We start from the raw sequence: 23,477 nt of genomic DNA on the forward strand, positions 1-23,477 counted from the left end.
TGCTCTTCTTTGCATCCTATCTTTCCTCGATGGCGAGATACAGGGAATCATCCCATTTTACCCAAAACAACTTGAAGTAAGGCTAAAAGAGAGATGGGTATCTGTGGCCCTCCTATAATCTCTGGCCATTGACCATACTGGCCGGGCCTGATGGAAGTCTAACAGTATCTGGAGGGCCACAGGTTGCCCCAATACCAGGGCTAAAAGTTAGGCTCCGTTCAAATCATGCTTTAATCTTCCAAATGTACCACTACGTCATCATTTTGCATGTCTGATTTCCATTTCCCATGTGCTCAGCACTTCTCCTTCATGATATAGTGGCTTCCAAAGGTGGAGCACTTGTAACAGGAATTCTCTACCATCCCCAGGGCCGACATCATGCCAAACCATGGGCTTGCAAGCCTGCTCCAAACTATGGTTCCCAATCCCTGCTACCCAGCCAAGCACAAAAAAACGGTGGCCGAGTTTTAGTGATAAATGCAAAAACTGAGTCAGTGGTTCACAAAGGCCACCAATCAAACTTCGCGACTGATCAGCTACTTGAATCCCACCTGGTCTTGGGTCTAGTCTTGCCCAAGCTGGTGCCCTCCAGATATTTCGCACTACAACTCCCAGCCGGCATGGTCCATGACCAGGGATGATGGGAATCTTAGTCCAAAACATCTGGACGCCACCAGCTTGCTCCATCCACGACACCTCAATGGCCCTCGTTTAGCATCCTTTGAGGGATGCAAGCTCTATTTCAATTCCCCACGCCTGAATGTTTTTAATTAAAGCTCATTTTCTTAAGCTGCCAAAGCAAACTGCCATGAAGCGCACCATAATTTGTTTTTTTGTTTTAGGACGGACACCATTGCTTCCTGGGAAGGTATTGGGCGAAAAGTACCGCGGCTACATTTTGGGGATAGGCGTGGCGGCCACGGCGATGCTCTCGATCGCACATTCATCGGTTCCTCTACGGATCCTGAAATAACCCCCCTCGCCCCAGCTGTCTCCCCAGCTGTTCTTCACTATCCAGAACTTCTCGCCGGTGGCAGGGTCACTGCCGTAGCCGACGAGCAAGACCGCGTGGTTGGTCAGCTCGAAAGGGTTGAAAGGATCCATCAGGCCCGTGTGGTGGTAGATCCCCCCTCCGTAATGCAGGAAGTCACTATACACTTCAAAGGCAACAGCCATGGGCCCGTGTGCAAGAAGTTCAAGTTCCATCAGCGCTTCATTGCACCCTCCGTAAAAGCCGCCGACATAGTGGTAGTTGGTGGCATAGTAGTGGTAGCACTTGCTCTTAAAAGTGCAGGGCGAATCTCTGGCTGTGTAAGGGAAACAGTCCTCCTCAACCACACCAAAATCCTGAGCGTATTTGCCAGCAATGAGGTAAGGAAATCCTCCATCGCAGCCTGAAAGAAACAAGGTAATAACTCAGATGGTTAATCACACAATTTGTAGTCGAGGGGGCAGGGGTTCTCCTTCACGCAACGGGCACTTAATTCATCTTTTCCCCCTCCTCCCCATTCCAAAGAGGCTGTAGCCTTGGCAGGGGCGTAGCAAGGTAAATTGGTACCCGGGGGCAAAAAAATTTTTTGTCACCCCCCCCCCCCAAGGCATGGGAAGGTCAGGGTGGTACCTGGTGCGGAAAATTTGTCAACCCCCCCATTGATTCCCCCCCCCGCAAAAAAATTGTTTACATTATTTCATATTTTTTTCAAAAAAGAAAATTTCCTTCATAATTTGTCACCCCCTCCATTATGGAATTGAGATTTCTGCATAGCGCACGCACACACACACATATCATGATTTACAATACTTTGCCAGGTAAAAAATTACAAAACCAATATCATGATATGGACTTCAAACCAGTTTTGGGCGATATATCAATATATCGCCAAGCCCTAGTGTTCACTCCAATTTCCATGCACTGTTCCCACCGCTCATTCTCCTGCCCTCCACCCCACTGCAAGCTCCTTGGAGCAAAGATCTTTCTGTCTTGCCCAAATAACTCAAAGCTGCCATGCAATACTTGGGCATTGCCCGGTTTATGCCCTTCATTTCTAGAAGCCAACAGTGTGCAGATCTCTTATCCTGCAAATACGCACAAATGTCCTAAGGGATATAGGTATGCAGCGGTTTCCATCCCACTCTGGGTTTGTCGCAATCAGTGCTGTCTCCATTCTGCTGCAGCTCGGCTTCTGCCAAAACCTCACTAACCCTTCTGGCTGAAACTGGTACAATTCATTTCTATGCCTGTGCTGGCCTTTGGCAGCAGCTCTCTAGGGTTTTAGGGCAGGCAACATTCCTAGTCCTCCCTGGAGATGCCAGGGATCGAACTTGGGACTTTCTGCATGCAAGACAGTTTCTCTACCGCTGAGCTACAACCCTTCCCCTGAGCCACAGAGGGGAGAAGTCCCACAGAGCCTCTGTTGCTGGGTTAGATGGTGAGGATGATGTTCTTCAGCACAAACGGGGAAAGCCAATATTTCTAGGCCCTTGGGTCCAGGTTACAGTGAAAGAATACAGTGCTGCCATGCCGTTTACCTTGAGAGTACTGGCTGCAGGAAACAACCTGCTGGGGACTGAGCGTCGGAGTCTGCGAATTGTTGGTGAGGATACGAATCCTGGATTCAAGCATGCCCATGGAAGCAAAGGCATAGCAACTGCCACAGGATGCTGAGGAGAACAAGAGAGAGCCAGTTAGAGCCAGTCTTTCATCCTAATATTCCCAGGACTCCGCAATGATATCACTCAGTTCAGCTGACAACGGACGGAACGCCATCATTTAATTTCTCACACACCCCAGAGATGAAGGGGATCCATCATCTCCATCCTAGCCTAAATGGACCAATGGACCTCAATCAGGGAGAGGGGAACCTCTGCAGCCAGGGGGCCACGTTCCCTCCTGGGCAAGCTTCTGGGAGCCACACGCTAGTGGGGCCAGAGGCAAAAAGGAGGTGGAGCCAAAAAAAGTCACATCTGCACAGCAGGCCAGTTTCTACACCCCCCCCCCCAACTCTCTATCCTCCATCCAGGGAAGCAAAAAGGCAGAGCAATGATTGCAAACGTTAGCTTTTTGGAGCAGGCTAGCTTCTGCTCACATGCACCCGCCAGAGAGGCTGTCCAGAGAGGCCAAAAGGCGTTTACAGAGTTTGTGGACATGACCCAGCCTGGGGAAAATATGAAAGCAGGGCGGGGAGAAGGACTAGTGAGTGGCGTTGGCCTGGCTTCTCCTTTGCGGGACCATTTCTGCAGGGGCTGGACAGCATCTGGACTTTTGACAAACTTAAAAAGACTGATGCGTCCTTGGGTGGCAGGGGGGAGGCTAAGTTGGGGTTTTGTTTTTGTATTCCCCTCCCCCCTTTTGTATTTATTTAAGAAAAGGAACAGCTTTCCACACTTCTTAGTGAGTGCTGATCTTACGCTACTTGAGGTGCCTGTTAGGACCATTCATATGCTGATGAAGAATCGCTATCGAAAGTTTGTCATCCGGAAAAAACTGTACCACGTTTCTGGATCGTCCATCATCGCATGGGTACAGGATTGTGACTGCTGAAAGGCTTGTTTGCCTCTTTCAATACTGATGGACTATATTGTCTAATTTTATTCGTGCATCAGTGATAGACTTTTATTTCCTGTTATTCCATTACATATTCTCTGCTAAGAATTGCTGCGCTTGGGGCTTCTATTATCACATGATTGCAGGATTGGGACTATTGAAAGGCTTCAGTGATACTGACTGACTACCTTCTTCAATTCTGTTCATACAATATCGATTTATTTTATTTCTATCTCCATCATATGTTCTCTGTTTAAGAATTGTGAAATAATACAGGTTATATATATTTTGTTAGAACATTATTAGCAACGTGTTGCCTGTTTTTGCTTAAAGTTTATCTGTTTTTGCAACACAAGGAATGATGTTATGGCGTCCTGCGTTGCAGATCCTGCACTGAGCAAGGGGCTGGGTGGGAAGTTCTGATGATTCTACCTTTTATTTCCCTCCCATTCCATTTCACTAGTTTTCCTGATCATAATTTCTAGTGGCTTTTACACTTCAGTACCTGCCACTGGGACGCGGGTGGCGCTGTGGTCTAAACCACAGAGCCTAGGGCTTGCCGATCAGAAGGTCAGCGGTTCGAATCCCCATGATGGGGTGAGCTCCCATTGCTCGGTCCCTTCTCCTGCCAACCTAGCAGTTCTAAAGCACGTCAAAGTGCAAGTAGATAAATAGGTACCAGTTTGGGGGGAAGGTAAACGGTGTTTCTGTGCGCTGCTCTGGTTCGCCAGAAGCGGTTTAGTCATGCTGGCCACATGACTCAGAAGCTGTACGCCGGCTCCCTTGGCCAGTAATGTGAGATGAGCGCCGCAACCCCAGAGTCGTTCACGGCTAGACCGAATGGTCAGGGGTACCTTTTTACCCTTTACCTGCTGCATTACAGAACTATGGCTTTCTGCCCAATATACAAGCATGTCACACTAAATTTCATGCACACCGGTGTGTGTGGTGTGTGGCACAAAATTGAACGCCACTGGATAATATTTTTACTCCCTCATCCTTCCCACATACGTACACTTGTGTTCCAGCAAGATTCCCACATGAAAATAGCAGGAAAGAACTGTATGCTGTTATACCCTCAAATTTCCTGGGTTAAAAGGGCTGCAAACAATATTTATTTTTATTTTTGGGGGGAATCGAATAGCACGGAAATGAGCGCTAAACACACACAATATTGCATTAGTTTTACAACAGATTTACATTGTAAAATATAGTAAGAAATAAACGGAAAATGAACTGCTGTGTGAATGCAGATCAAGTTGCAAGAGCCCATCTTGCAGAAATACACAAACCTTCAATGGTGTATTTTTCCTCATTAGCAGCAAGATAAATTAGTTATTCAGGACGGTGGCACATTCATTTACCAACTAGGCAATATTGACAGTTACGAGTATAAACAACAACAACAATGGCAAGAGTTAGCAGCGGCAAGCTCAAGTTAATTTTCTAAATGCACCGGTTTTCGCCGTTCCCCGCAAATTAAATCGCAACCCGGTTTAAATTGCATTAGAGGCCACTCGCTCTGCAGCCAAATAAAAATCACTAAAAGCCATTAAAGACTCGTTAAAAGGCAGAAAGAACTCTTTTCGAAACTGATGGTTCAGGAAGTCTATTCTCTTTCTAACCATTTTCACGCTCAGCAGATCCTCCAGGCCTGAATATCCATTTAGGGGAAGCAGTTTCCAAAAGGAAGGGCTCCGTTGCAACACAGCAAACTGGTTCCAAGTATTGTCTGTCTCTGGCTGCAAGTTCTGCTCACAGAAGGGATTGCACAGATGAAAAGAAGCATGCTCTGGCCTCTGTGAGGGGACCTTGTGGCCAATGAGAGGATGCAACCCTCTGACTCCTAGGAAGAACTTTGAAGCAATAAGGGAAGACCACCCAGGCCCCCATCCATCTACCAGAGCAGCTGCAGAGACACTGCTTCTCCATCCATGCTTGGAAAAAGGCTCCGCCATGACTGCCTGTTGCCCTGGGAGTCCAGAAGCAAGCAAGAGGAAAAGACAATATGGCACCATTCATTGGTGACAACTCTCTCTCTCTCTCTTGCCTCTACTCCCTTGAAGGTCTTGTCCTTTTAGTTTGTGCACCCGAGAGCAGGGCCTCTCTTTCTCTTTCCAAAATGAAGTGAGCTGTTTTGGGAGACACATAATTGCCTGGGAAGCAGAATTCTGCAAATCACAGGGAGTTGATGGAAAGTAGATCTGGCCAGATCCTTATCTCCCCTATTTCCTCACAGGTCAAATATGACAGGCGGGCAAGAAATCCCGACAGTAGAAGAATGGCAAAATAAGATGACTGAATACATAGAACTGGCAAAACTGTCCGGGAAAATCCGAGACCAACGGTTTGAAAAAAGACTGGAGTAAATTTATTACGTATCTGAAAGAGTATTGTAAACATTTAACAACACTAACAGGACTGACTTAAAGGTTTGCTGGTTAAAAGCAGAAGCTTATTTACAATTATAAGGGACATGAAAGTAAAAAGAAAGGTAGATAGGGGGAATGAGAAATGCGGATGAAATTATGGCTGGAGGTTAGAAAGTCAGTTTGGAGGGATGTAGGGAACTCGACGACTCGAGAGTATCAAAATATAGGTGATAAGAAATGTAAAAACTGTATGGTGTTTTTTGAAAATGAAAATGCTAATAAATATTACTGGGGGGGGGGGGAAACAAATAGGGCAGGTGGGTGGGATTGCCCTTCTGTCAATCACCTGCCATCACAAAGATGACAAGCGATGCAACCCCAAAACCCATCTTCTGATGCACCGACAGCCAGCTGATTGTTCGGACACCAATGCGCTTCTGCGTCTCACTGATCAGGAGGTATTCGGTGCTCCAGAAAGTCCTTTTGGCCCAGCCACTCCCCCCCTCTGGCCCTTGCCTCGTGTCATATGACATCCAGTAGAATCAGAGAATTGTAGAGTTTGAAGGGACTCTGGGGGTCATCTAGTTCAACCCCCTGCAATGAGAGGAACTCTGCCCACAGCCTTCCCTGGGTGGACTCGAACCACCAACCTCCTGGTTGACAGCCAAGCACACTGACCCACTGAACATGGTTTGGCCAAAATGCAGTGGAAGGGACAAGAAGGGAGGCCTGGACCAGAGTTTCCCCAATCCCTGCTGTAAATAAGTGAGAAAGAAAGCAAAAAGGTAGCTAGTGGGAATTCAGAGTTCAAGGTTTCCGGAAAGAAGCTGAAAGCTAATTTTCCCAGCACATAGTCTTGGGGTTTCTTGTAGAAAAGAGGAACGTAACACCACTTCTCACTGCCCAGGAAAGTGATGTAATTCCCATCCACACCCAGAAACCACATAACGCTTTTCCTCATCATTTTCATTTCTGTCACGTTCTTGGACCTGCTTCGAGCACATCAGATGAAATGGCTGGCTTGGGCCTAGCCGCATTTAGCCACCTTTAAGACTGATGCCGATGGAAGAAGGGAGGGATTTATGACATATCTATCTGGTGGTGTAATTATCATCACTTAAAAAAACAACAACACAAAAAACACCTAGAACTATGACTTTGATCAACAATAAGACTTGAAAGTGGCATAAGACAATTCAAGGGATCACTGGCTAAAAGCGGAATGATAATTTGCTGTCAGAAACAATTAGGAAAGTAATCTGTTAACGAGTTTCAGTTCCACTGTTAACAGGCATCCAATATTAAGTTGAGTGAAACCCAGAAGCTGTGTCAGACTGGGCCAATTCATAACCCAAGACTGAAACCGGAACGGGGGGTGGGACCCACAAGAGCAAATTCTAGCCTTCAGGCCTCAACCTGAAGGCTGTCAAAAACTGAAATGGGAGCAGAAAATGCTTATGTTCCCCACATCTGATCTATGGTCATGGCAAAGGCTGAGGCAAGGTTTCTGGGCGATGCAGCAGTCAAGTGGCTAATATTGCTTTATGGTGTGAACGAGTTCAACTCTTTAGTTGTTCTCACGATGGATGGCGGCACCCCACGTTGCAATGACCCTGATTTGCACCCATGTCTCTCAAAAGAACCGGCTGTGGGATGTGTACATCCAAGTTGTGTACCTGACTTTTCTAGAATGCCTTATTGATTATTTCTGTAACAAAAGGTATGATAGGAACATATCCTACCCTGGTTTCGTACTGGGCTGACGTAGTTAACACCATTCACGTTCCTCCAGTCCCAAGATTCAGGCAGGTTGGAAACTTGTTTCCTTAGTTCAGCAGTGAGAGGGGCAGGTTTTGGCCTATAAAGAAATAAAAACCCTATATACGTCATATTTGAATTCCTATTATCAATGCCTTCAGCAGTGCTGTATGGCAAATTTATGAAGGTTCCAATGCATGCGCGTCTCTGCCCCTCCATGTCTAACAAGGTAGAATCCCTTACTCACATCCTTCTATTTTGCGAATTCTATATAGTGAAGAACGTGCTTGATTTATTACAAAGTTTACACCCTTACAACACTATTTGGAATCCTTCCCCGAAATTTTACGAAAATATCTTCTGGAGGATTCTTCAAGACTAGTATCATATGATGTGGCTAAATTCTGCACTTTAGCTATTGAGAAGCGAAAATCTCTTTTATTGAATAACACATTGTAAAGTTCCTTTGTGTAATTGTTTTATCTCTGGTGATGTTGTTGCTGATTTTTCTCTGTTTGAATTTATGATTTTCTGTGCTGCTGGCTTTTGCCGTAATAAAACTGACTGACTGACTGAATCCCTATTATTTGACAAAAGGAAGAACTGGAACACCATCCAAGAGCTTCAATGTCCATGCAGCCTTCCTGCATGTCTTCCTACAAGCAGCAGAGAGTTGATCTATGGAAAAGGTACAACACTTCTCATGTGGTGGAAGTGTGAGCATGTAAAGCCCTTCTGGCAGTGGGTATTTACAGAAATAAGCTATACTATGCGTCAACACGTAGAATATACCACAAGTTTGGGACTGTTAACCATTTTAAAAGAAGGGCAACCTGAAGAACTAATTACTTTCCTTTTAGGAGCAGTGCTCCTATGAGTGGCACAGAATTAGAAACGATCTGCGCATTTCTTGTTGGAAACTGTCATGGCAACCCTTTGCCTTTGATGTTGCTGTGAGTAATAGCCGGCTCAAGCTTCGAGCTTTAAAAGCATTTTATTAGACCTCGCTAATTAAAGAGTGATAAATCATGTCTGCTCTCCTGGCTGACAATTATCCGGACTGCTGTCTTCCCGCGTTTTCCAGCATAAGAATTTCCGGGTCGCTCTGAAATGACGTCTGAATCTCTTTCTTCCCTTCTGGCTCTCCCTCCCCTGTCTATTACTGACGTAAGTGCTTTCTCTTTCTTCCTGGGACGTTTGCAAAGGGGGGCTGCTTGACGTGGACGTATCTGTCGTGATTATTGGCCCTTTCTCTCTATATGCAGCCTCCTCCCCCTGACTGGCTGTTTTCCAACTTTCTCTCCCTGCTCTTTCCTCTACGCTGTCTTCCCGAGCCAGGCTTGGCTCCCTGACACAAACGGAACGCATGTCCGATTGATGCACCAGAAAGATTAACCAAGAGATCCCATGCACTGAACACTACAAATGACGAAGATGATTTTGTTGAAATATGCATCGTTCTGTAAAATACTTTACTGATAACTCTGAAGAATGGCTACCGCCAAAATCAAAGGCTGGACTTTGCCAAACATAAAAAGACTGATCTGTCCTTGGGTGGCAGGGGGGAGGCTAAGTTGGGATTTTGTTTTTTTGGTATTTCCCCCCTTTTTGTATTTATTTATAAAAGGAAAAGGCAGGGAATCTCAGGTCCAGGAGCTAATGAGGCCCTCCAGACCTCTTTGAAAGCTACCCATCCCTGCCTCCTAGAATCATAGAGTTGGAAGAGACCACAAGGGCCCTCCAGTCCAACCACCTGCCAAGCAGGAAACACCATCAAAGCATTCCTGACAGATGGCTGTGAAGCCTCTGCTTAAAGACCTCCAAAGAAGGAGACTCCACCACACTCCTTGGCAGCAAATTCCACTGTCGAACAGCTCTCACTGTCAGGAAGTTCTTCCTAATGTTTAGGTGGAATCTTCTTTCTGGTAGTTTGAATCCATTGCCCCGTGTCCGCTTCTCTGGAGCAGCAGAAAACCTTTCTCCCTCCTCTATATGACATCCTTTTATATATTTGAACATGGCTATCATATCACCCCTTAACCTTCTGTTCTCCAGGCTAAACATACCCAGCTCCCTTAGCCATTCCTCATAAGGCATCGTTTCTAGGCCTTTGACCATTTTGGTTGCCCTCTTCTAGACACGTTCCAGCTTGTCAGTATCCTTCTTGAACTGTGGTGCCCAGAACTGGACACAGTATTCCAGGTGAGGTCTGACCAGAGCGGAATACAGTGGTACTATCACTTCCCTTGATCTAGATGCTATACTCCTATTGATGCAGCCCAGAATTGCATTGGCTTTTTTAGCTGCTGCATCACACTGTTGACTCATGTCAAGTTTATGGTCTACCAAGACTCCTGGATCCTTTTCACATGTACTGCACTCAAGCCAGGTGTCACCCATCCTGTATTTGTGCCTTTCATTTTTTTTTTTTGCCCAAATGTAGTACTTTACATTTCTCCCTGTTAAAATTCCTCTTGTGGGAGAGAATCCCGTAGTTTAAACTATGTGCTGTGCGAAGAACGATTCTCACTCAAAGGTAGCACAGCTTTCCCATAGAAGGACTACTGCCTTTACACCCTGCTTATGAAAGCAGCAGGAGCTGGAGACAGAGCTGTAAAACTCTCTCCTTCTTGCTCTCTATACATGCACGCACACAGACGCACATACCCACAGGACGATGAACGGAGGTGTGTTTAGCACTACCAACCCTTGTAAGCAGCACACACCAGCCACAGGTTTATGGTCCCTTGGTGACGACTAGGCCAGAATGTCACGATCCCTTTACCTTGGAATTCTGGGATTTAATCCGCCTGCTCTCCGAGCCAAATCTTCCAGGGTGAGGCCTTCATATTCCTTGTAGGCTACTGCTTTCCACGATTTCTGAATGGCGTTGATTGCCCCTACGAAGTCGAAGTTGTTCACGTAGAACTTCTGCAGTGATCTGCAGTCGAGACACAAACGACGCGTTAGGCGAGGGAGCCTTGCGAAGGCTAGAATCTGCTTAAGTCCCAGCAGTTTATTAAGAAAACAACCCCTCATGAAACTCTTCCACAAGACAAGAGGCCATTTATCATTAAGGCAATGCCACTAACAATCACAATGCTTCACAGACGGGCATTTAAAGTTGAAATTTCTGCCTCACTGCCCTAAGCTACTGAAGGTAATGGGGCCCTTTATATGTCCAGCTGTCCTTTTTCAACAACAAATTGCTGCTCTTTTTGTGTTGAATATATGCTATATGGTAATTTATGGACCTAATAGGTGCACATGCAGAATGTAGGCACCCTATATATAGAAATGAGCAAACCAGTGATATTTTAGGGAGCAGGAGAGCAGGCGGGGCCCATTATTTACATCATAGGAGCCTACACAACACAAAACACTGTTCCTGCATGTAGGTTTTATTTTATTTGGTTTTTATCTTATATTTTGGAAATGTACATCCAATTTTTTCCCCTTTAATTTTTTTGAGGGCCCCTGTCAGGGAACTGTCTCTGGCGCAGCGCAAGGTGGCGGAAGGGCTCTCGAGATGCTACAGAGAGCCCCGGTCCCACCTGCCCATCTGGCAGCCGAGGGAGCAGCGAGGCTTTGAGCGGGGAGGGGCAGGCTTTTCAGGGTATGGAGGGAGAAGGCTCTGAGGGTGCTGAAGAGCCCTCACACTCCTCTCGCTCAAGGGGCGAGGAAAGAGACACGCAGCTTCTGGTGCCCCAAAGGCGTCGAGGGGTGATACGAAAGGATGGGAGGCGGGGTTTCCGTATACCGAAGCTCTTTTGTTGGGGTCAGAACCGGAAGGGGCCATTCCCGGATTCTAACGGTGCTTGATACAGGCATGAACTTATTAGGTCTGCACTGTACATAGTTTGCACAATAAAACTCTTAAAGGAAGCTCGGAGTTTTGCCTGCTTACTCATGAGCAACCAACAGAATGGGGCACTAAGGTATAGCATGTTTAGCTTATACGTAAATCCGGCACTGCTCACAGCCTACGTTTTAACAGCAACAAGGAGCAAGAATTAACTGGTTTAGGCTCATTTTATTTAAAGACTTATAAACCACTTAATCGAAGAACTGTCCAAGCCAAATGTTTCCAAACAGGGCTCAATGAGAATCATTCAGGTGATCCCTGACCGGTCTATGGCTTTGTGGTTGAAGATGGGAGACGCCCCAGCTATTACATTAACAATTCATATCGATCTTTAATTGTACTTTTATTTATTATATTGTATTTTATTGTAATGCAATAAAACGCAACATGTAAGAAGTAAACAGAGCAGCCCAATTAAAAATCACCCGTCATCCAGCAGAGTACATTAAAACTAGCAGAAAAATCATTAAGTGGAAGAAAAGGTTTGGGAACCGCCGTTCTAAGCGGTAGAAAAATAAAATGTGCAAATACAGGGATACCTTAACTGGACTTTGCAGTAACTTTCTGTACCTAGAAGAGTCACAACGTTTCAGATATGAAGTATGACTGTTGTTGTTGTTTTGGCATCTGTCTGCCGCAAGAGACAATGGAGTGCACCTCAGGGGGTGGGGTGGGGGTGAAGCCAAACTGCTGGGCTGGCAGCACTGAAATGACCTCTCTGAAACACAAGCCTGGGCAGTGTGGATGGAGGTCTTGGGCTGCCCAGACGGCAAGACCCTCCCCTCTCAGCCTCACTAATGTGGTCCAAAGGAAAGCAGTGCAAGATGTTTGGCATCAGCTTGGCTGCCGGAGTTGCCAGGAGGTATACATGGTGCCATCCAGCTGTCTCAGGGACTCTACTCTGGATTTCTGTAGGGTTTACTCCTTAGCCCAGTGATGGCCATACCTGGCCCTCCAGCAGTTTTGGGACTCCAATTCCCATCATCCCTGACCACTGGTCCTGTCAGCTAGGGATGATGGGAGTTGTAGTCCCAAAACAGCTGGAGGGCTAAGCTTGGCCATCAATGCCTCAGCCTTTTCTCCTCCCGAAGATGTACCTGCAAGGCAGCGGAGGTTTAGGATCAGAGTTTTCTTTCTCTCAGATGGGCTACCTTCCCAAGCCGACGAGCCCCACCTGCCCCTTTAAGTCTGAATACTGACTGGGTTTTAAGCATGAATACCAGAATTCTAGCTCCCTATGATCAGAGGGTCAAAACAGGCACCACCACATGAACCAGAGGATGCCTCAAAAGATCTACGGATTCTGATGACTATGCATGCCTAAGTCATGGTTCACAGGTTTGATTTTGTACACTGATATACAGGTGAAACTCGAAAAATTAGAATATCGTGGAAAGGTTCATTTCTTTCAGTAATTCAACCTAAAAGGTGAAACTAATAAATGCGATGGACTCATGACATACAAAGCGAGATATGTCAAGCCTTTGCTTGTTATAATTGGGATGATTATGGCGTGCAGCTGATGAAAACCCCAAAGTTGAAATTGTTAATTTGGGGTTCTCATCAGCTGTACACCATAATCATGACAATTATAACAAATAAAGGCTTGACATATCTCGCTTTGCATGTCATGAGTCTATCTCGTATATTAAACTCCAGTAGCTAATGAAAACAATTGCTTACATAAATGGACTTTTCCACGATATTCTAATTTTTAGAGTTTCACCTGTACACTCATCGAACATATCACACGTACAACTCAGCTACTTGCGTACACAGATTGTACGGTTGTTGGATGTAACATACAAACTCTCTCATTATGGACCTATGGAAACCTATGAAACTGCATCACACTGAGCCAAAACACTGGTCCTATCTCTCCCATGTCACTGGAAAAATAAACACTGCCAGTCTCTGAAGGAGAGCCAGCAGGGTGAGCCTGCAGTCTTTTCAATAAATTGGCTTTCAGTACTTATTTGTTTTCAAGACCAGTCGAAAGACAGTCCTTGCCTTGACACGACACAAAAGGAAAATGTATGTGGAGGGAGGAGGTAACCGCAAAAAGGCTCAGGCACCATTTCGCAAAGTCAAGAGTTGTTAGAATGATCAGCTAGGATAGAAACAGTTCAGGGGGCCTTGTTTCACTTTTCTCTGTCTGGCTCTATGACGGAGCCTGTATCAGAGCATACAATTAACCAAACAAAATGGCATTTGTTTCCACTCACCTTCCGGCAGATTTCAAAGGCAGCTGATTTACACGGACACCGGAGGCTGAAGGGGAGATCTTTTGCGCGGTGAAGCATGCCCAGTTCCGGCCCAATACATCATGGACCCAACCAGGTAAGGTCTCGTGGCAGTAACTGGTTACGTTTAAGCCATCCTTTTCGTACTGGGAAGGGAAGTGAAAGGGATGCTGGTCAGATTCTGCGCAGAACACGTGTAGTTGACAACAGGCAAAAGATCCTAGGTTAGATTTCCAGGCATGGCTGGTAAAGATCCCCATCTGAAACCCTGGAGAGATGTGTTGACCACGAATAGCTAACATGGTGCTCTCCAGATGTTGCTGAACATGTAGGCTGCATCAACAGAGGTCTTGTGTCCAGATTAACAGAAGCAACAGTATTGGTTCTATTCTGTTCTAAGCAATAAAATAGAGGGGTGTTGCCCATAACTTTTTCTTGTTTACAAATGTGTCCACTGGCCCCAAAAGGCCAGCGACCCTCTGGACTAGGGGATTACAGAGCTGTGATGCCTACGTTGCAGGGGGTTGGACTAGATGAGCCTCGGGGTCCCTCCCAACACTACAATTTTATGATAAGGGCTGGATCAACGTGGCTGAGAAGCAAGCCAAGTTTTGCTGCTCAGGGAAGATGCATTCGCCCAGATTTAGATACACCCCCCTCCCCCGCCACCAAATGCTTCATACGTTTTTAGTTTTGCCCACAGCTTTGTTCCCTCGACACGAGGGACGCACTTTAGACCTCTGTTGCTTTTATGCTTTGCAGAAAGGGTGAAATTTGCTTCCTCGGCACGATGCCGGCAGTGACTGTAGGCTCCGCGGTGCAAAAACGTTCCAAGTTCCTTTGCCCCGAAGCTCTGCTGAGCTGCCTGCCGTTGATGTTGATGAATTTGGAACGGCATCCCCGGAAACTTCGTGTACCTCCAAAGCAATAACACACAAACACAACAGCTTCTTTCTCCTTTTGCCGCCGGCTCTTTTCCTTGCCTGCTGGTCCCAGACGTCATGAAACGATGAGCCTTGGCGGTTCTAAGCGGCCTTTTTTCCCTGATAACCTGAAGTGTGAAAACTTCGGCACTGGCTGCTTCTTAAAAAAGAAGAAGAAAAAGCCAGGAAGGGCACCTGGTGTTTGTGTGTGTTTAGAAGGGATGTAGGAGAATTTGTGGCTTGCTTCTCAGCCACGTTGATTCGGCCCTTAGCATAGAATGGCAGAGTTGGAAGGGACCCCAAGGGTCATCCAGTCCAACCCCCTGCAATGCAGGAATCTCAGCTAAAGCATCCAGGACAGAGGGCCATCCAACCTCTGCTTAAAAACCCCCAAGGAAGGAGAGTCCACCACCTCTCATGGGAGTTCAACAGCTCTTACTGTCAGAAAGTTCTTCCTGATATTTAGTCGGAATCTCCTTTCTGGTAACTTGAAGCCATTGGTTTGGGTCCTACCATCTGAAGTAAGAGAGAACAAGCTTGTGGCCTCTTCCATGTGACAGCCCTTGAGATATTTGAAGATGGCTATCGTATCTCCTCTCAGTCTCCTCTCTTCCAGGCTAAACATACCCAGCTCCTTCAAGCACTCCTCATAAGGCTTGGTTTCCAGATCCTCGATATGCAATTGCCTTAGAGTCAGGCCATTGAACCATGTAGTTCAGTATTGTCTACAATGACTTGCAGAGGTTCTCCGGGGTTTCAGACAAGTCTTCCCCGGAGATGCTTGGGATCGAAACTGGGAACTTCTGCATAAATAGATGCTCTACAAAGCAGATGTTTGGAGACTCCTCCCAGAGCTACGATTCTCAGAGTGGCTTAACAACCAACCCCTCTTTCCCAGGGGAGCTTTGAGACTTGTAGCTCTGCGAGGGGAATGAGGCATCTCCTAAAAACTCAGCACTCTACAGATCCCATCATTCTTTTGGGCAAGCCATTATGGTTTGAGGTGGTATGATAGTGCCTTAAATGCTAGGCACTGTTATGGTCTAATGCATGAATCGGGACTTGGCCCCACGCCCCATGGAGGCACTGCAGATATCACAAAGACCTATCCAACTGGCAGCGAAGTGTGTGCAGTCTACAGTCACCTCTTCCAACCAACGCTCTTCTCATTAGGTCTCTACGAACAATGGTTGGCACCCAAAGCAAGACAGGGATGGAGCTCTTTCAATGCCATCTGCTCAGCAATTCAGCTTTGCTTTTAACAGAAATCTGCTTACATTCCACACCAACTCAGAAACAACCAACCTGAATTATCTACCATGCTTCAAAAAACTAGACATCTATACTGTATAGACATATGTGTGTGTACACAGTCACCAAACGCCATATACTAATCTCATCCCCTATATACCCAACCAATCACTGCCTATGCAGACGAGGGCATCCTGCAGCTGCCATCCTATCAGAAGTTCTGTTCTACACAAGGTCAGAATCCGGCCTTTAGTAGGGTGGCACCTAATCTTTGGAAGTCCTTCTTTGTTGCCTGTTCTTTCAGCAAGCCTCCTAAAAATCGTCACATCCATCTGGGATTCAAATTGATTTTACGTGTTGTTGTTTTTAACCCTGTTCTTATATCACAGAATCAGATTTTGTAGACTTGGAAGGGAGCATGAGGGTGATCTAGTTCAACTCCCTGCAATGTGGGACTATTTATAACAATTGTTCTTCTATACACAATTGTTTTAACTTAAAAAAAAATCCGTATCCATCTTACATACATTGCAGATCACTTTGTGATGCCCTTATGGGAAGTGATTTATTTGCAAATGAAGTAACAATATTATTGCATACACAGACTCCAGGTGATGACCATTTTCAACTTCAGTGCGCTTCCACAAAGCCCCAGGTTTGTTTCCCACCACAAGTGGTTTGTAGAATAGACGTGAAGGGAACTTGCCACTGCTCAATTTTGCCAGGGATCTTGGAAAGGCTGTATCAGAGGGAAAGAATGAGTGCATTGCCCAGTAAAATACCAGGTTCAATACCAGGCATTTCCAACTAGAAAGACTCTGCTTGAAACCTTGCTGTCACTCAAAGTAGACAATACTGTACTTCACTGAATGAACAAATGGTATGATGAAAGGAACTTTGCATGCATGTTCTAAGAGAACTGTCTGCAATGCAGCAACATCTGGAGGACCAACCATAATCCCATAAGCCTTTGCCACTGGGCCTGGTTTGCTGGGGCTGATGGGCGTTGGTCTCCTACAACATCTGGAAGGCCCCAGGTTGGGGAAGGCTGTTCCAAGAGCTCCCCAACACAGCAGTTTTTATGCACAGTTTGGTTTTTGTTACTGTTCAAAAGAGCACGCAATATCCCACCTGATATATTATACAGTGGTACCTCTGGTTACGTACTTAATTCGTTCTGGAGGTCCGTTCTTAACCTGAAACTGTTCTTAACCTGAAGCACCACTTTAGCTAATGGGACCTCCCGCTGCCGCTGCGCCGCCAGAGCACAATTTCTGTTCTTATCCTGAAGCAAAGTTCTTAACCTGGGTTAGCGGCGTATGTAACATGAAGCGTATGTAACCTGAAGCGTATGTAACCCGAGGTACCACTGTAGTGCGGTCAACTAACAGGCATCAACAAGATCTACCATTTAGGAGAACAAATCCCATTCTCTTGCGTATTCCTAGAAGGGTCTCACCAAGCAAGTCCTAACCACCCCTGGTCTGCATAAATGCCCATTGTCCTGCGACATCACAAGTCAACGACAGCCTTTGGCTGGAAGAGTCAAGGCTGTGTGTAGGACCAGCTTGACCTTCACGCCTGCAACCACCTCTCCCACCGTTATCGAACGATTCCGATGAAATTAAATTCCAGACCCATCCAAAAGCTTCTGCAGCAGGCCTGTAAACAAGGCCTTTGAACAAGAAGATTGCTCAGTCAGAAGCCCGTTTTACAGTTCTCCTGGAAATGGCAAGGAACGAACAGGCATTTCGACAGAGAGTTGAAGGTCTGCAGCCAATTGCCGGCTTTCTTGGCTTCCAAAGACAGACCAACAAAGCTTAGTGAAAAATATGACAGTTTCAGAATCTAAGCATGTGTATTGAGCTTTGCCCAATCCAGAACTGCTCCTCTGCTCACTCTTCAAATAGGCTGTACAGAGTCGCGGGTGGCACCATGGTCTAAACCACCGAGCCTCTTGGGCTTGCCGAATGGAAGGTCAGTAGTTTGAATCCGTGTGATGGGGTGAGCTTCCATTGCTCTGTCCCAGCTCCTGCCTACCTAGCAGTTCAAAAGCACACCAGTGCAAGTAGATAAATAGATACCGCTGTGGCGGGAAGGTAAATGGCGTTTCTGTGTGCTCTGGTTTCCGTCACAGTGTTCCGTTTCGCCAGAAGCGGTTTAGTCATGCCGGCCACATGAACCGCAAAGCTGTCTGTGGACAAACACTGGCTTCCTCGGCCCAAAAAGCGAGAGGAGCACCGCACTCAATAGTTGCCTTTGACTGGACCGAACCATCCAGGGGGCATTTACTTTTTACCTTATGCAGACATCATATATTATACTCAGTGCTTTTCTGCTAGAAAAAAGCTGCAAATATTGCACACTCTTAAGTACCCCCAGAAATAAAAGCACCGATTATACTCCTTCCAAATTATTTTGCCAACAAGAATTTCCAAGTTTGGAAGAGCCCTTCAATCCCAACATATTCTGGAGGAAAATGGTGCAGAGATATTTATTATTATTATTATTATTATTATTAGGAAGTTCCATTACCTTAAAAAATGCAAACCACTTGTAGTTGTTCAGCACAACCTCGAAGCCTTGGTTGTAAATTATCGTGAAGAAGCCAAAGTTCCCTTGATCGTCCTGAGCAACATCGAGTTTCTGAAGGTTAATGACAACTTTTTTCTCCACAGCCCCTGGAGAGAAGCAGCACAGAGAATTTTCACCGATGGGGCGGGGCAGGGGATCGGGCTGAAGAAGCAAGCTGGCCAATGCACAAATGCAACAATAACACAGCCTTGCAATTATACACTGGCCTGGTAGGCACAAGGGACCAGGCACTGTAGGCAAGGCTAGTGAGCAGGGGTGCCAGAGGAGGGATGAACAGTCATGTCCTTTCTCTGTGCCCAGCATAGGAATCAAGCAGAGGTGGCAACAATCTTTATTTCCACCTATGCTTTGTAAATCACTTTGAAGTTTAAAATAGAAAATCAAGCAGTGCATAAATTTTATGAAATATCACATTTCTTGGCTGATCTTCCTCCAAATCATTCAGGACAAGACAGAGAGATCTTTCTCCACCCTCATTTACAACCACCCTGTGAGGATTATTAGGTTGGAAAACTGTCTGGTGAGGTTCAAAGCCAGGGCAGGAATTTGAATCCATGTCCTTTGTTCTGGACTGACATGCTCACCTTTATGAATGGGCTTAGATCAGGGGTCCCCAAACTAAGGCCCAGGGGCCGGATGCGGCCCAATCACCTTCTAAATGCGGCCCACGGATGGTTCGGGAATCAGCGTGTTTTTACATGAGTAGAATGTGTCCTTTTATTTAAAATACATCTCTGGGTTATTTGTGGGGCATAGGAATTCGTTCATTTTTTTTTCAAAATATAGTCTGGCCCCCCACAAGGTCTGAGAGACAGTGGACCGGCCCCCTGCAGAAAATGTTTGCTGACCCCCAGCTTAGATGCATACAATCTCAAGACATGTCCTGAAGGCACATGATGCATCTATTTTGATGAAGATCATAGAATCATAGACTCTTTAAGTGTTGGAAGGGACCCAAGGGTCATCAAGTCTGACCCCCTGCAAAACAGGAATCTCAGCTAAATCATCCATGCGAGAGCATCCAAGATAAGCAGGTCTGGGTCTGGCCAATTCCTGGATGGGATTGATTGACTGATTGGTGGCATTTATACCGCGCAAAGAAAGGTTCCTGAAGGAGTGGGCCTGCCGCAGCAGAACTGATCAAACTCCATTCAGTTCCATGACGGAAGAAAAGTCATGTATAAATTTAAGAAAAATAAATGTACTCAAGCGGCTGTGTGAAACAAACCATTTGTTTTTAAGCGATTCAGGACTTTGGGACATGGTTACTGCATCATCCAGTTTCATGCTCTTCCAATATAGATGCAGCAGCCGTCTTCTATAACAGCCTATAATAATTTGCCAAAGACTTTTTAATGTGACGAGACAATTAATTAATTGTTAGCTGGGGATTTGTGATTTTAATTTTTATATAAAAATAAACTGTTGTGCACCACCTTGAATTATTATTATTTTTAATGAGATTGCGGTTTGCCAGTATTTTCTTTTTAACATATAATTAAAAATGTAGAATTCATGCCCAATAAATATTTCCATTTCTGCTGCTTAAAGTTGTAAGACATAAAATCTATTTTTTTAAAAAAATGCTGTTTGCAATCATGTGAGGCTCAGGAGGAAGGAAAACTGCAGTGTTCTCTCTTTCGGGCATAAACTTTCTGACCTCGTGACCATGACTAATGTAGAGAAGTGCTGATGTGAAAAAATAAAGAAAAAGCACAGTTCCCTTCAGGAAATCACCATTCCCCTTTTGACCATTTTCTATCTACTTCCTCCTTTGCATTTCAGATGAAGTGGCCAACATCCTGAGGTGTGAACCATGTTCTCCAATCAGCCCATCCCCTTGATTTTTAATATCCCGAGGCAGGCTGGGGTTGTGTAGCAGTAAGGAAAACTTCTTTTAGTTTCGCCAAGAGCACTGCATGAGACTCAGGATAGCTTTCAGCAAAAGATTCCTGCATCTTGCAGGGCTAGATGACCCTCGTGGTCCCTTTCCAACTCTACAGTTCCTACGATTCTCCTCCTTTCCCTCCAAGTCTGGAGCAGAAACAAGGCTGGGAGGGTCCACCAAACGAACTGTTGCTCAAGAGGGTTTAGATAAGAACAAAAGCAAAGACAGCTTCGCTTCTGCAGTGGAAGATGTGACTCATTAACAGAACTGGAGGTTTTCATGTGTGAAGAGCTGGGTCATGTGTGATATGCAGAGATAACTAGCTCATACTAGTTGATTATACTGCAAGTGAGTTAAAGAGATATGCTAACTTGTTAAGTTTGAGGCCAAGATGGAGCCTCCACGGGAAGCAGCAATATACCTCTAAATACTAGACATGGGGACAACCACAACCACCTGTTTTTAGCCCCACTAGTGAGCTTCTGGCTGCCCAAGGTTGTGGGAGGGAGAGAAATGTCCAGTTTTAGATCTTAAGTGGGGCCGGGGGGGGGGAGAGAAATGTCCAGTTTTAGATCTTAAGGGGGGGGGGCAGCTACCAAGTTAGAAACTTGTAAAGCCCCAAGGATTTTTTTTAAGGGGAGTTTGAACACGTGTTCAATCCATGGCCCTTCTAAAACTTGCTTGCTTTTGCTTTCTATTCCATTTTATTTGCATTGCGTTCTACTTTCTGTCGCTGTGAAATCCAGACCCCTTTCTCCGCTCTGAACTCGCGAAATAAAATAAAATAAAATAAAATAAACCGTACCGAGCAGAGTTTGAAAACCGAATACAAAGTTCAGCTTTGCCTCCAACAAGGAAGGAGGGGGTTTCCTGAAAATGATCCTACCCAGCAGATCTCCTAGGTACTAGGAAGCAAACCCTCCGGGAATACAGCGAGATTTACTTCCGAAGTCAAGGAAACGAAATCTCCCAAACAGCGCCGCTGGGCTGATTCGCAGCTGGATGTTTTCCAAACTTGCCTTTTTATTTGTTGGCGTTGTTTTATTGGGAGAAGAAAAAGAGGTCAGAATGGAGGGCAATAACGGGAACAAGAAACGGGGATCCCTCCTGGAGGCGGAGGAAGTTGGAAAGGGGAGCGCCCTGCCCTGCGCACTGTCACTTACCCACTTCGGAGCAGTTTATGCGCTGGCTCGGGGATCCGTGCCCCCTGCCCACCTGGAAAACCCAGGTGCCCACTAGGTCCTCGAAGGTGCAGTTGGCCGGCGTGTCGGCCCAGCTCGGCTGCAGCTGGACGAGGAAGAAGAGGAGGAGGAAAGCCAGGCGCCGCGCCAAACGCGCCATCGTTGCGCCCCGAGGTTCTTGGCACGAAGGAGGAGAGCGCGCGGGGGGATCAGCGAGGGGGGAAAAAGAAGCGACCCCGTTCCCCGCTGGGCTTAAATCTGTCCCCGGAACGGCGGGGCTCTGCTAGGTCCGCCCCCCGGGCGTCACGTGTGAAAGGGGGCCAGGCGCTTCCTCCTCTCCGGCTCAGAGCTGCCGAGCGCAGAAAACGGCCTCCTAAGCGCGGAGTCATTTATTCCACCTTGCTCAGCGTTGGCAGCGCCGAAGGCTTGGCTGAGCTCCACGCAAAATTGGGAAGGGACCACGAGGGTCATCTAATAGCCCCAACCCTCATGCAGTGCAGGAATCATTTGCTTCACGTGGGCACTCGAACCTACTAGTTTGAGATTAAGAGTCTCGTGTTCTTCTCAGAACTTTTTTTCCCCCCCTCCGGGTCAGGTGTTTGCCTGCGCCAGGCCGAATTTTTTAACTGGCGTGCTCTGGTCCATGGGGTCACGAAGAGTCGGACACGACTGAACAACAACATAGGGGGGGGGGACGAAACCACGCCTAGCAGTGCTTGATTTAGAATCATAGCATTGTACTGTTGGAAGGGACCACGAATACCATTTGGTCCAAGCCGCTGTAATGCAGTTCTTTCCCCTCCACCTCCCCCCCACTCTTTGCTGTCCTGCTGCTTTCTGTAGGCTTTCCCTTTTAAATAATAATAATAATAATAATAATAATAATAATAATAATTTTATTGTTTTTAACTAATTAAACATTATAATAACCACATTACAAAAATCAGTCAAATACATTTGCTCTGCCGAGCTTGTGACTTCCCTCCTTGCCTTCAAATGGTTTTTTTTCTTCCAAAAAACATATTTATTTTTTTAAAAAATTTTTTTTGCCCTCATAACATTTTATTCTATTTTCTTCCCCTTTCCTCTTCCTTGCCCCCCAGCCCAATCTGGATCTCATCCCCCCTTTTTCTCTCTCTCTTAATAAAAAAAACCATTCTCACACATGGAAATACGGGCCTAAAATCCTCCCCAATATTTGCAAAATAAATAAATAAATCTCACCCTACTTTTAGCAGGAAAACACAAAGCCAAAATCTCTGGTTTAGAAAGCCACAAGCCTCAACGCTTTTTAAAGGATTGAATTCATTACTTAATTATATTCAGAAGCAGCAAAATTACAGGAAGTTTTGACATAATGGCTAAAACGCGATGCAATCTGACACACCCAGCGAGTGGCTTTTTAATTCAGTAATCCTATTCCTTGTTTGTGTTTGCAGTTGTATTACATGGCTGTTTATTGGTATATATTTTAAAAAATTATATATGGATGTTTTATGATGGCCTGTACTTGTAATGCCTAATAAAGGCTTGGCGAAGAAGAAGAAGATAAATTCAGTTGAAATATGGCTACACGTAAGAACAGGTGCAGTTGTTGAAGATGACCAGAGCAGTTTGCAACAACATCTATATTCTTACATCAGTAGGAACTAAGTTCAGCCTGTGGTTGAAGCAATGACTATAGATGCATTATGCCTTCACTTCATTTAGTTTCCCACTCACTACAGTGGCACCATCATGTTGTTGTTGTTGTTGTTCAGTCGTGTCCGACTCTTCGTGACCCCATGGACCAGAGCACGCCAGGCACGCCTATCCTTCACTACCTCTCGCAGTTTGGCCAAACTCATGTTAGTAGCT

General features: G+C 45.8%; 1 protein-coding gene across 1 annotated transcript; it reads right to left on the minus strand.

The window, feature by feature from the left end:
- Positions 1-769: 769 nt before the first annotated feature.
- Positions 770-21,864, minus strand: CTSC (cathepsin C). The gene is made up of 7 exons (XM_033146096.1): positions 21,603-21,864; positions 18,492-18,637; positions 13,765-13,928; positions 10,460-10,615; positions 7,659-7,774; positions 2,530-2,661; positions 770-1,394 (listed from the first exon to the last, which is right to left on the minus strand). Exons 1-7 carry the CDS (start codon positions 21,778-21,780, stop codon positions 892-894), a joined length of 1,395 nt encoding a protein of 464 aa, XP_033001987.1. The 5' UTR covers positions 21,781-21,864; the 3' UTR covers positions 770-891.
- Between the last annotated feature and the right edge of the window lie 1,613 nt (positions 21,865-23,477).

The sequence above is a fragment of the Lacerta agilis genome, chromosome 4, assembly GCF_009819535.1.
Source record: "Lacerta agilis isolate rLacAgi1 chromosome 4, rLacAgi1.pri, whole genome shotgun sequence".
NCBI lineage: Eukaryota > Metazoa > Chordata > Lepidosauria > Squamata > Lacertidae > Lacerta > Lacerta agilis.